Raw genomic sequence first — 13758 nt, 5'->3', positions numbered from 1 at the left:
CTCCTCCCTCCTCCATCTGCAGCCAGGAGCCCGAGGTCCTGCGAGCTCTGCTGCCTGGGCCTTTCCTCCTCCCACCTCCTCTCTGCCTTTCAAGTGGCTTTGTGATTGGCTGCATCCCTGGGACCTGCTGGTATTGGTAACAATAATATGACACAGAGCTGTGCCTCGAAACATTGTAGTAAATAAACTCTGACATTTATTTGGTCAAATGGTTGTAATGGCGACAGACTAGCTGGTACCACATATCCCCAGGGATAAATCAAATACCACATTATCCGAAAAATAAAGGTGCTATTGTCAACTGCATAGGCTATGTAGCCTAATGAAAAGCTATCATCCAATACTGGTATGTGGTCTGACCATGGTAAGCAGGCTCCTTCAGGGTGTTCTAGGGGTCCCCGGGTAAGGAATAGTTTAATTGCTCTATCATTAAATTCACTAGAAATTAGGCTACCCCAATTAGATAATACATGAGTGGATTTTTTAATAGTTATATGAATGTACTGATGAGACGATGCGCCATGGGCACATGTTATGGGATTTATGACATCACTGATGATGTCACAATGTTCACTGATGACATCACAATTCTCGAGTGACATCACTGATGTCTATGATTGCTGATGCTGTCACAATCGCTCTGAGTGTGAAGGCATAAAAACATAAAATATCGCTGTAGTGCCCCCCTAGGCAGCAATAAGGTATCACTCACAATGGCTCTGTGAGTGTGAAGGCCTAAAAACATGGCATTCGGCAATTAATCGGCCCTAATTACCTAATTAAAAGATCTGGCTCCATTAGGTCACGTAGGGGGGGGTGCTCTAGATTCAGCCCGATCGCACGTCAAATGACATAGCTGGGGCTGAACACATTTCTACTCACACACACAGATACTTCACATTCTTAGTATGGGATTTAAATACTGAATCAACAAGAACAAACTTTTTTTCTGGGGTTTCGGGTCCAAGAGATAAAATGGGGCTCAGAGATTCTAATGTGTGTCTATTTGGGGGTCTGTGACATGAAAACCTTTGAAAACCCCAGATACATACAGGTCCACACTAAACACAACTGTGATCCCTGATCAACTGTTATCAGAGAGCAAAGACTTGACGTGAATCAGAGGAGATGCTCTTGGAGTTCATGTTTGATCTCAGCAATTCAAAAGATTAGAAAACCAACACAGGGTGAATGACACAGCTTGTAAATTGTAGAGAATGCATCACAGGGGGGTCTGGAGACTTCAGAGGAAAACAAATGGAGAGATCTCTCAGACACAATACTACTTGCACTTCAAAGACTACTGAGGGATGAGAGGAGGCAGGAACGACAGTCTGCCTGTTCTGGCTCTGATAAACCATGTTGCATGATTTCTCTCTTTCTGTCTTCGGTTATACACACAAAAATGCAAAAAGGGGGACAATTTATTTTTTCACTATAAATCCATCCATAAATAACACAATGACAATGTATCTTTTTGGTCATGGGTTTCAATCATACATTTCTGTAATAAAGCATCTAAAAGCAAAAATCCTATCAGATGGGTGGAGGGGGGAGGCTGGGACAAAATCTTATCAAATGGGTGTCTGTGGTCTGATTTGTGTCAATTTAGGGGTCCTTGACATGAAAATATTTGAGAACCACTTCATTCACTCGAACAATATGGCATAATCAAGCAGAAAATACTCTAAACAGTTCCCTTCACACAGTGTCTTCTTTCAACACCTGAAGGAACCACACTTTAACTGTGGACATTACATCCAGGCAGTGCCTCCTCATACATGGGTGAGAACGAGCAGCGCAGAGTAAAGCCAACCATAAAATAAAACATGGTCTTCTCGTCCTCGGGCCAAGGAGAAATGGGGGAAAGAGGACTGGAGGGGGAGGGGGAGGGGGAGGGGCTGGGGTCATTGTAGTAGGAGGACTGTTTGAGGGTTGTTGTGGTTCTTGGCAGGAACAACTCGGACAACACCGAAATTGTGGGAATTCACCATAGCCGTCCCCTCCCATCGGCCCCGGGGTCTGGAGAGGTCAGAGAGAGAGATGCCGCCAATAACCGAGAGCGAGGTGTCGACCCCTCCCACCATTGTCAGCGGGGCCACATCAGAGGCAGAGCAGTTACTGTAACCCCCCCCCCCCCCTCCCTTGTCTTGTATTGACTGGCGGTCTACAGGACCTCCCCCGGCCCTTTCCTCCATGACACAGTGAAGGTGTTTATGGAGAGCCTGACAGGATGTTCGGCCCACCAGGAGATCAAAGTCTCCTCTTTAAGTAAATGCACCGTTGCTCGCTGTGACCTTTTCAACTCTAACAGGGTTAACGTCACAGACACATGCAAGCCCAGGGATTTACAGTACAGGGGAGCTGGATCTGTGTTGTGGCAGCGTATCGGTTTCCTTCCCACTGCGGTTCACAGGCCAATCAGAGCTCATTTCTCAATAATGGGCGATCATCCTCAGGATATGGTTTGTGGGTCATGGAAAAGAGGGGTCGGCTGATTCGAAGCCCGTGGAGTTCCGCGTCACAATTTTGGCCTTATTAGGGCAATTTCAATGAGGAGCCTTTCTCAGAGGAGCACTACCATTATAAATGCAACTGCACACAGCAGGCAGATCAAATGGATAGAGATAGGCAGACATCCCGACAAACAAATGAATGGCATCCCATTGACACGGTTAAGTTACAAAGAATACAGGCTGCGTGGTTTTGAAAAAGCAAGTGTATTTTCAGACACCTTCAAAGAACAATTCAAAGAAATGCTAAATGCTAGTGGTTAGAAAGAGGTGGAACAGGTCCAAAATTCAAGGCAGTGCCGGCCTTAACTTAAGGCTTGCGTAGGATTAAGACAGGTCTAAATGTGGACACTTGACAGTTGATATCAGATATATACAGCATGTATACAACAGGGGTAGCTCGTCTGTGCTAAAGGATTGAGCTGTGTGATATCCAGAGGGAGAGGCCTGCATCATGAGCTCCAGTGATGACATCAAAGGCTCCGAAGCGTTGCTGCATAGTTCAGTGACATATTACATTCATAACATTTAAAGCAAACCAAGACAGTTATATGAACAGACATCAGTATGCAAATAAGCAAACGGAGTTCATTGTATATAAAAGATATAGCCTACTTGACCAGCTGCTTATGCAAACAGTATTTGACATGTACACTATGCACACTGTCTCAGACACACCCGCTTAATAAGACAGTTATACAGTCAGATGAGGGGATTTTATAGAGCCCGAATGTGTGTGACTTTTCCAGGGTGCACAGCAAATAAATGGGAAGTAATCAACTGTTGTTTTTATCCATGTTTTCTACTTAAAATCATCCTAAGCGTCACTTACAAAGACTTGGTAAGTTTGTACGTGTGCACCATTTTCTTGCTATTGCATTGCCCAAACAGTTCCCTTTGTCCGTCCCATCATGACAGCGCATAACAACTAACGTGCTCCAACCACAGCAGAGGAGCTGGGAGGAAGTACATTCCTCCGCTCTCACTCAGAGACTCTCTTGCTCGTGTGTTTCACAGTCGTCATCTCAAACGCTCTCAGTGCTTCGGCAATAATACGATACAAGGCAAGTATGTGCATCCAACCAACAGCTTACTCAGTTAACTAACAACATACAGGCAAGACAACATCTTATCTCAACCACATCGGAGTTATAGAACAATATGCTGTTAAAAGCAGATTACAGCAACACACGTGCTAAAGGGTGATCTTAAACAGAGCTGGTGCAACAGAACAAATAGATGACTGGAATTCAGTGTTTGTACATGGCTCAAGATACAAGCAAAAGGCACTTTTCAGATCAAATCAAAGGGATATAGTAATATGGTGAGTAGAGTAGTAACAAAGGTATTAAAGAAGCAACTATGGATTTGTAAAAACGATGGCCGTTTCTCCCTTCTGTAAGGCAATAGGAGGCTTCTCTCAAGTTTCTTTGCATCCAAGCTCCACAATCATGTGAATGTATCATGTGATACAAAGTGAATGTATCATGTGATACAAAGTGAATGTATCATGTGATACAAAGTGAATGTATCATGTGATACAAAGTGAATGTATCATGTGATACAAAGTGAATGTATCATGTGATACAAAGTGAATGTATTTCACATACTTGACCATCACAGCAATACTTGCTTTAATTCTAACAAGGTAACTTTGCTTAGGGTCTAAAGCATGCAGAAATATACACTGTTGTCTAGTGCAAGGATCGCCCTGTGTACTGACCATGAATCAGCAAATCCTGGTTTTAACCACTAATGATAATAACACAGCGCTGCTTCACTAGTAGTGAACAATTAAACCCTGTGTCTTCCATTCATACATGTACACAGACAGAGCCGACCCTTTTGTGGTATTCACCAGTATTGCAATATGGAAATCTCGAGCAACATTTAGTTTTCAAGTTTCAAGGAATAAAAAATAAAAGAAGAGGTACCATTGCCAAACAGCGGCTTTGGACCAATCAACCGTCAGGAAAGGCGAGCTGTTCCTCTGATAAGGGATAGGGAGAACAGGAGTTCACAGCATTACTCTCTGAGTCTGCACTTTGGAGGCTGTGGCTGCATCAGTGAGTCAACTCCCCTGAAATGTGACTCACCCCATAAACTGTCACATAGCAGTTAACAACCATAAAGACTGAACTCTTCTCCGACCACAAAACAAGGCCACTCTTTGGAATGATGCTGATTAAGAACAGAGTAAAAAAACGTACTGAAAAATGCATTAACATATTGAATCCCTTAAGAAGAAGAAAAAAGTGCTCAGTGTATAGTTGCTCTCTCGGAGAGATCGGTGGCTGACAATGAGTTTCCCAGCTTGTTGAGGAGGCTGAAGGCCTAGCGAGCATCTTGGTGGTGCCATCTTTCTGCAACCTACAGAGTCATTGGATTCCTCCACCATTGCAGTATATAGGGCCGTCTCATTTGCCAGCGTTCTCAGTGGGATTATACTCGGTTTCACCTGCGGACACCTGGGAGATGCGACGTGTGGAGCGCCACAGGCGGCGGGAGAACTGTCCTGAGCGCACCTGAGACAAAGAGGAACGATATGACACGATCAACTTCTGAGACACTAACACAGAGGAAAAATATCGGACTAAAGAGCCACGATTATAGTGTGAATAAAATTGCTGTCAACGCACATGACGACACCCCACCAAACCCCAACATGTTCTCACCTCCTGTGGCTTCCCTGACCCCACCACGATCAGCTTCCCATCCTCGAGACCCACCAGGATGTGGCTGCACTCTTTGGTCACAGACACACTCCTCACAGGCACCTTCAAGGCCAGGGGTGCTACCACAGCATCCAGGCTGTCAAACAAAGTTCAAACAACATAGAGCTCAGGCCTCACTTTCAGCACAACCCTTCCAGACTTTGATATCACTCCATATTATAAGGAACTCCAAACTATGTCGTGGGTTCCTTTACCTGCATAGATCTCGTATGTGGAGGTTGCCCTGTAAGGTGCCCACAATGATGTAATCAGACACCAGGTGCAGCGCAGTCACCTGCTCCTCCATGGTGACGGAGGCCAGCAGACAGCCGTTCACTGAGTAGACATGGAGGGAGTACTTGCCCTGTGTGAGTAAACAGAAAGTGTATAATGACTAGTGAGTGATATAAGCAGGCTGAGAAACGTGTTTGATGATGTGTCTGGGATAGGGCTGCACAATTAAACAAATCACAATCAAAATGGCAATATGGCCAAGTGCAATATAAAAATCACATCACATTTTGATTTAATTTTCAGTGAAAATGATTAATAAATGATCATTCCCACTAAAATCGTATCGCATCTTGCAATCTGTCAGTAGAATCGAGATAGGATTACTTTTTTTGCATATCGTGCAGCCCTAGTTTGTGAGTGTTTGTATATGCACTGCACAAGCATGCATGTTATGTACCTTCCCAGTGGAAGTTCCCTCCAGAGACGTCTGTGCCACGATGTGTCCCTCCATGCCCACCTGCAGCTCAGAGACGTGGGCCGGCATACAGCTCTCGTCAGGGGGCCGCAACGTTCGCAGGAACTGGCCTCGCCGCACACTGTGCACGATCACAGTGCCGTCCTGACACACAGGAAACAGCACGTCAGGGTCAGTCAGGGTGCAATCACAGCTACAGTTTGTTTTCTTTGTTCCCAACTATAGTGGAGAGGTTTACTTGGTTGTGTTTTTGTATTTGGTTTGTTTAGGTTCACATTGTCCCATCGCAAGTGATAGCGAACCAGGGCTTGTAAATAGAAGTCACATGGACTCGCGACTAGATTGTTTATTGGAGGTTTGGTCCATGTGAACAGATTTTGGCAGCAAGGGAAGTCAAAACCAAATCCAACTCCAGTCCCTGTAACTTTAGCTAAGCATGATGGACTTTTCTGTGCCGTTTGACGTAATTGACCTTCAGTGGTGTTCATAGCAGGTAGGAACACATGAACAAATAGCTACATATGAGCACCAGTCAGGACTGCGGTTTGTCCTCGGTTCATTTTGCTATGCCAGGGTTTCCAAGCATAAGGAACCGCTGGCTATCAAATGTCGACCTCTGTCTCCTTATGTGCATAACACTGCACATTTTGGTGTCGTGTCCTGTGGTTGGTACGGATTACATTCTCACTTCTAACAAACCACACTGCAGTTTGTTTGGGAGACGACCAAGACCTGTGTCTTTAAATGTCTCAGTGTGGTTATTTGGTGTACACCCAAATGGGAATGGCATTGTTCTCAGCTGCCCAAACAAACCAAATTCAGGGAGTGAACCCTCCAGAGTTGAAATTAACCACTCCAGACACATGCTTGGTGTGAACGCACCCCAAGTGTAAAAAAGTACTTTTGACAGATGATAGCGTTCATCTATCAATCATTATTATACGACTTGCCTGATGAAGTGTTTTTGAAGTGTTTGTTAGCCAGCGTATTAATGTGTGCACAGAGTAACAACTCTTCTGTCATCTGCCCTCTCACCTTGGAGCCTGAGATAGCCATGTCCAGTTCAGTGCTGATGGCCACACAGGTGACCTCCTGGTCGTGTCCACAGAGAACCTGCACTGGCCGAGGAGACAGGCCAATGGAAAAGCCGCCCTGAAGGACAGAAGGAACATTCCAAATGTGTAGCTTCTACTTTTAGCCTGCCAGCCCCAAAATATGTAAATGAATGAGCTTAAAGTCTCCATGAAATTAACTCCCCATTACCTTTACTTCCTGGAACACAGAGTATCTTTACTGGTGACCTCATGTTGCCCCAGGAGTAAATATAAATTCCAACCAATCAAATGATCACATATTTGTAAATAATCCTGCCCCTCTGTCACTCCCATCAATTTCTCTCCCTAATTGATATCCCATTGCTTTACACCAGGGCTATTCAACTAAATCGTTCAGGGGGCCACATTGTCAGAAACCTAAGGGGCCGGTGGCCGGACCGTTCCCCGAGCTATTAATCCCATTATATGTACACTTGACACAACGCGCCACCACAATTTTCAAAACTTGTATTTCACTACATTGCAAAAGTAGCTTAATTTTACACATTTGAAACAAATCTAAGTATTCTACAACACATGTCAGCCATTTGAAATATAATTTGGTCAATTCTGACATCTCTTACCTAGCTACACCACAGCTTTGTAAACATTTATAGTGCACCAGGAAAGGAAAACAACTGTAAACATTCTTTCTTGTTTAGAATCTAGCACAGTATTAAATACTGAGTATCTCATGAAAAACTATTAATATTGTATCTTTTGTGTATAGCTACGTCTCACAGCATTTAATTGTAACATTGTAGTGCAGCAAGAAAGGAAAACTACTGTAAACATTTTAACCATATTTCTTGTTTAGAACCTAGCTAGCTACATCACACATCTCCTGAAAAACCATTTATAATGCATCTTTCTGGATTAGCTACATCACAGCGCCATCTCCTGAAAAACATTAATATTGCACCTTTTTGTGGCTACATCACAGCATCTCCTGAAAAACATTTATAGTGGATCTGACTTGTTTAGCTCACTTTAGCTAGATCATATCTGAAAAACAACCAGTCGGGTGTAATAAGTAAATGAGGTTTAATTGTAAAAAAAAAAAAAAGGGGTGGGGGGGGCGGGGTTTAGAACTCATCCGCGGCCGGTCTGACTTGATTGGCAGGGCCGCCAGTTGAATAGCCCTGCTCTACACTTTTGAATGGTCCCCTCACTGCGTTATGCCGCGCCCCATTATCGATGGCAATACATCAAATCGAGGAAGTAAAAGTGCCGGAAGGAATTAATGGTGTCTTTAACACAGAGTAATAAAAATGATTGGCACCTATATAGATGTTTGCATGTATGTATTTTATTTTTTTGTACTATTATCTATTTTATACTAACCTGTGCCCTTTCCCTGTTTTTTACACTTTATGTATTTTATTGTTTTGTTTTGTTTTTAACTCTGAATGGCCTTTGTATCCACCTGCCCAGGGACTCCAGATGGAAAGTAGCCTATGGCTAAATCTGTTACAAAGCATCTCTTCCCCTATGGGGGTTAATGGTTTTTTTGCATATGTCCCTGACAAATAAACTAATAAAATAAAATAAAAATAAATAAATAATATGACCATATTTACCTGCTGTAGAACCTGCCACACTATACAGGATGTGTCCCTTGAACCAGAGATGAGGTAGATGCCACAGAGATCCAGAGCCAAGCAAGTGACAACATCTTTATATAAAACAAAGAAATAGGTAAGGCATAAAAAATGAAAAAGAAAAAGAAGAAGAAGAAGAACAACAACAACAACAACAACAAATACTCACAAACAATTGTAAGCATTATGACTTGAGACATTTATCAGCTATGACTATAAGAGCTCACCAATGTGCCGGCAGATCCTGCCCACCAGCTTGCCCTTGCCCAGTTGGGTGACACGCAGACTGCAGTCCCAGTGGCCTCCACTGAACAGCAGACGGCTGTCGTTGGACACCACCAGCACCTGGGCAGCGATCTCCACGCCGGGCGAGAAGGGCCCACTCAGGAAACGCTGCGCTCTGCACCGCACAGCCAGGTTGGACGCATCAAAGGAGGTTTGAAGCAAGAGGTGAGAGTGGAGGAGATGTATAATCGCCACATTAATCCCATCACAGCATTTGTGAACTACAAGCCGGGTGAAACCCGATGTTCAAATGGTTCTCATCTTGATTTATTCAGTGTTTATGCGAGCCATGTTCATGGTACGTCGAATTTAAAGTCCATTAAACCACTCACAGATTTGACCATTCATTAAATACAGCTTTGAAGTCTCACAAAAAAAATACTTTCTAGAGAGATATTTTTCTTTATATGCAACTGTCAGAAGATTTTTATGCAAACTTTTGTAATGTTGCAATAAGTAAAATGTGAATTAGGATCCATCAGCTGGGTTGAGAATTACTGAATGTACATGAAACACATTCACAAGAAAAATCAACCAAATACATAAGCAATGAACCACACATGGAAATACTGTATTCTGCTATAGCAACTAATGACCATGCAACCACAATGGGGACCTTATACATGAGAGCGACAGTGGTTATGAGATCTGTGGGAGGTTATGCTGGAGGGATATTTTGCAGACAGTATACCACAATGTCCAAAGTCATGTTTGGCATTCAACAGCCTGATCATGCCAAGCCTGAATGATTATTTATTCAACAAATTGTTCCTATTGCTATTGCTTTATCACATCGTTTCTTAATCTATTATAATCTATGATATCTCTATTATATTACATCTCTATTATATATATTATAATTTGTTCTCTTTAACCTGGGCTTCACTCATATGGCAAAGCTCTCTGAAGGGACTCACTTGAGATTGGTCACAGTGGGGTCCTTAGTGAAGGTGAAGTAGTTGGCAATGCTTTTGTCATATGGCAGCCAGCTGTGTGTCCCTATCAAGCCGTTTGCACTCACAGTCACCTGCAGAGAAACAGCAGCAGAAGCATGTGTATGAAAAGAACCTCCCAGTATTGCTTTGATATGGTTGGGTTGAGTATCCCAACTGGATCATACAGTACCAGTATATCTGAGCCCTGGATGATGAAGGAGCGAGTCTGGTTCTTAGGCACCACTGCCTGGACCAGAGGAAGGCCATCACTCACCACCTGAGACATGACAAGCACACACAAACACGAACAATTATGAATTTAGAGGGTTGGTGGGGAAATGACAACACAATGTAGTTCGACTGGACTTTGAAAGCACTACCTCCACAAATGAACGTAGTTTATCAAGCTGCTCAAAGATATTGGGGGGCAGAGTGTCCAATAAGCGGGCCTGCCGCCTAACTGCGTTCTCAGCTGACATACGAGGAGGGTGAGGCTCCTGTTAGGAAATGAGAACAGGCCCCAACTGTTAGTCATTCACATGTGAAGTCAAAACAGAGCTCTACAGAAACTGAGCTACACACAGTAAGCTTCAGATATGCCTCGATCAAACCAAATAGAGATGAGGGTAGGGATTTATCAAACTATGGTTAGGCACACATCAGGCAGAAATACACAAACAACCAAAGCCTGGAGTATTGGAGTTGTGTGTGAATTAGTCCAATGGGAGTCAAACCTTCAGTAGCTGACAAGGGGTCTGGCCAAAGTTACTGATGATGCCTTCCAGGGCCTTGCGCTCCGTCTCATTGGCTATGGCATCCAGATCTACTGCACCTACAGAAGAGAGGAGAGAGAGTGTGATATCACAACACAAGAGAGGAGAGAGAGTGTGATATCACAACACAAGAGAGAGGAGAGAGAGTGTGATATCACAACACAAGAGAGGAGAGAGAGTGTGATATCACAACACAAGAGAGGAGAGAGAGTGTGATATCACAACACAAGAGAGAGGAGAGAGAGTGTGATATCACAACACAAGAGAGGAGAGAGAGTGTGATATCACAACACAAGAGAGAGGAGAGAGAGTGATATCACAACACAAGAGAGGAGAGAGAGTGTGATATCACAACACAAGAGAGAGGAGAGAGAGTGTGATATCACAAGACAAGAGAGGAGAGAGAGTGTGATATCACAACACAAGAGAGGAGAGAGAGTGTGATATCACAACACAAGAGAGGAGAGAGAGAGAGTGTGATATCACAACACAAGAGAGGAGAGAGAGTGTGATATCACAACACAAGAGAGGAGAGAGAGTGTGATATCACAACACAAGAGAGGAGAGAGAGTGTGATATCACAACACAAGAGAGGAGAGAGAGTGTGATATCACAACACAAGAGAGAGGAGAGAGAGTGTGATATCACAACACAAGAGAGGAGAGAGAGTGTGATATCACAACACAAGAGAGGAGAGAGAGAGAGTGTGATATCACAACACAAGAGAGGAGAGAGAGTGTGATATCACAACACAAGAGAGGAGAGAGAGTGTGATATCACAACACAAGAGAGAGGAGAGAGAGTGTGATATCACAACACAAGAGAGGAGAGAGAGTGTGATATCACAACACAAGAGAGGAGAGAGAGTGTGATATCACAACACAAGAGAGGAGAGAGTGTGTGATATCACAACACAAGAGAGGAGAGAGTGTGTGATATCACAACACAAGAGAGGAGAGAGTGTGATATCACAACACAAGAGAGAGGAGAGAGAGTGTGATATCACAACACAAGAGAGGAGAGAGAGTGTGATATCACAACACAAGAGAGAGGAGAGAGAGTGTGATATCACAACACAAGAGAGGAGAGAGAGTGTGATATCACAACACAAGAGAGGAGAGAGAGTGTGATATCACAACACAAGAGAGGAGAGAGAGTGTGATATCACAACACAAGAGAGGAGAGAGAGTGTGATATCACAACACAAGAGAGAGGAGAGAGAGAGAGTGTGATATCACAACACAAGAGAGGAGAGAGAGTGTGATATCACAACACAAGAGAGGAGAGAGAGTGTGATATCACAACACAAGAGAGGAGAGAGAGTGTGACATCACAACACAAGAGAGGAGAGAGAGTGTGATATCACAACACAAGAGAGGAGAGAGAGTGTGATATCACAACACAAGAGAGGAGAGAGAGCGTGATATCACAACACAAGAGAGGAGAGAGAGTGTGATATCACAACACAAGAGAGGAGAGAGAGTGTGATATCAGAACACAAGAGAGGAGAGAGAGTGTGATATCACAACACAAGAGAGAGGAGAGAGAGTGTGATATCACAACACAAGAGAGGAGAGAGAGTGTGATATCACAACACAAGAGAGAGGAGAGAGAGTGATATCACAACACAAGAGAGGAGAGAGAGTGTGATATCACAACACAAGAGAGAGGAGAGAGAGTGTGATATCACAACACAAGAGAGGAGAGAGAGTGTGATATCACAACACAAGAGAGGAGAGAGAGTGTGATATCACAACACAAGAGAGGAGAGAGAGAGAGTGTGATATCACAACACAAGAGAGGAGAGAGAGTGTGATATCACAACACAAGAGAGGAGAGAGAGTGTGATATCACAACACAAGAGAGAGGAGAGAGAGTGTGATATCACAACACAAGAGAGAGGAGAGAGAGTGTGATATCACAACACAAGAGAGGAGAGAGAGTGTGATATCACAACACAAGAGAGGAGAGAGAGTGTGATATCACAACACAAGAGAGAGGAGAGAGAGTGTGATATCACAACACAAGAGAGGAGAGAGAGTGTGATATCACAACACAAGAGAGGAGAGAGAGTGTGATATCACAACACAAGAGAGGAGAGAGAGTGTGATATCACAACACAAGAGAGGAGAGAGAGTGTGATATCACAACACAAGAGAGAGGAGAGAGAGTGTGATATCACAACACAAGAGAGGAGAGAGAGTGTGATATCACAACACAAGAGAGGAGAGAGAGAGAGTGTGATATCACAACACAAGAGAGGAGAGAGAGTGTGATATCACAACACAAGAGAGGAGAGAGAGTGTGATATCACAACACAAGAGAGAGGAGAGAGAGTGTGATATCACAACACAAGAGAGGAGAGAGAGTGTGATATCACAACACAAGAGAGGAGAGAGAGTGTGATATCACAACACAAGAGAGGAGAGAGTGTGTGATATCACAACACAAGAGAGGAGAGAGTGTGTGATATCACAACACAAGAGAGGAGAGAGTGTGATATCACAACACAAGAGAGAGGAGAGAGAGTGTGATATCACAACACAAGAGAGGAGAGAGAGTGTGATATCACAACACAAGAGAGAGGAGAGAGAGTGTGATATCACAACACAAGAGAGGAGAGAGAGTGTGATATCACAACACAAGAGAGGAGAGAGAGTGTGATATCACAACACAAGAGAGGAGAGAGAGTGTGATATCACAACACAAGAGAGGAGAGAGAGTGTGATATCACAACACAAGAGAGAGGAGAGAGAGAGTGTGATATCACAACACAAGAGAGGAGAGAGAGTGTGATATCACAACACAAGAGAGGAGAGAGAGTGTGATATCACAACACAAGAGAGGAGAGAGAGTGTGACATCACAACACAAGAGAGGAGAGAGAGTGTGATATCACAACACAAGAGAGGAGAGAGAGTGTGATATCACAACACAAGAGAGGAGAGAGAGCGTGATATCACAACACAAGAGAGGAGAGAGAGTGTGATATCACAACACAAGAGAGGAGAGAGAGTGTGATATCAGAACACAAGAGAGGAGAGAGAGTGTGATATCACAACACAAGAGAGAGGAGAGAGAGTGTGATATCACAACACAAGAGAGGAGAGAGAGTGTGATATCACAACACAAGAG

General features: G+C 43.7%; 1 protein-coding gene across 4 annotated transcripts in view; it reads right to left on the bottom strand.

Moving 5' to 3' along the window:
• Positions 1 to 1859: 1859 nt before the first annotated feature.
• Positions 1860 to 13758, bottom strand: part of nbeal2 (neurobeachin-like 2) — a 75417-nt gene continuing 63518 nt past the window's right edge. For all 4 annotated transcript variants that reach the window (XM_083645617.1, XM_083645618.1, XM_083645619.1 and 1 more), the window contains 11 exons: positions 10586 to 10683; positions 10232 to 10348; positions 10042 to 10128; positions 9834 to 9943; positions 8859 to 9031; positions 8611 to 8705; positions 6972 to 7088; positions 5919 to 6080; positions 5443 to 5591; positions 5189 to 5324; positions 1860 to 5038 (listed from right to left, as the gene is read on the bottom strand). In XM_083645617.1, coding sequence (XP_083501743.1) covers positions 4931 to 5038; positions 5189 to 5324; positions 5443 to 5591; positions 5919 to 6080; positions 6972 to 7088; positions 8611 to 8705; positions 8859 to 9031; positions 9834 to 9943; positions 10042 to 10128; positions 10232 to 10348; positions 10586 to 10683 — 1352 coding nt within the window. In that variant the 3' untranslated portion in view covers positions 1860 to 4930. The remainder of the gene's footprint in view (positions 5039 to 5188; positions 5325 to 5442; positions 5592 to 5918; positions 6081 to 6971; positions 7089 to 8610; positions 8706 to 8858; positions 9032 to 9833; positions 9944 to 10041; positions 10129 to 10231; positions 10349 to 10585; positions 10684 to 13758) is intronic.

Source organism: Poromitra crassiceps (genome assembly GCF_964638095.1).
Source record: "Poromitra crassiceps genome assembly, chromosome: 1".
NCBI classification, from domain to species: Eukaryota; Metazoa; Chordata; class Actinopteri; order Beryciformes; family Melamphaidae; genus Poromitra; species Poromitra crassiceps.
This window is presented reverse-complemented; position numbering and strand designations above follow the sequence as displayed.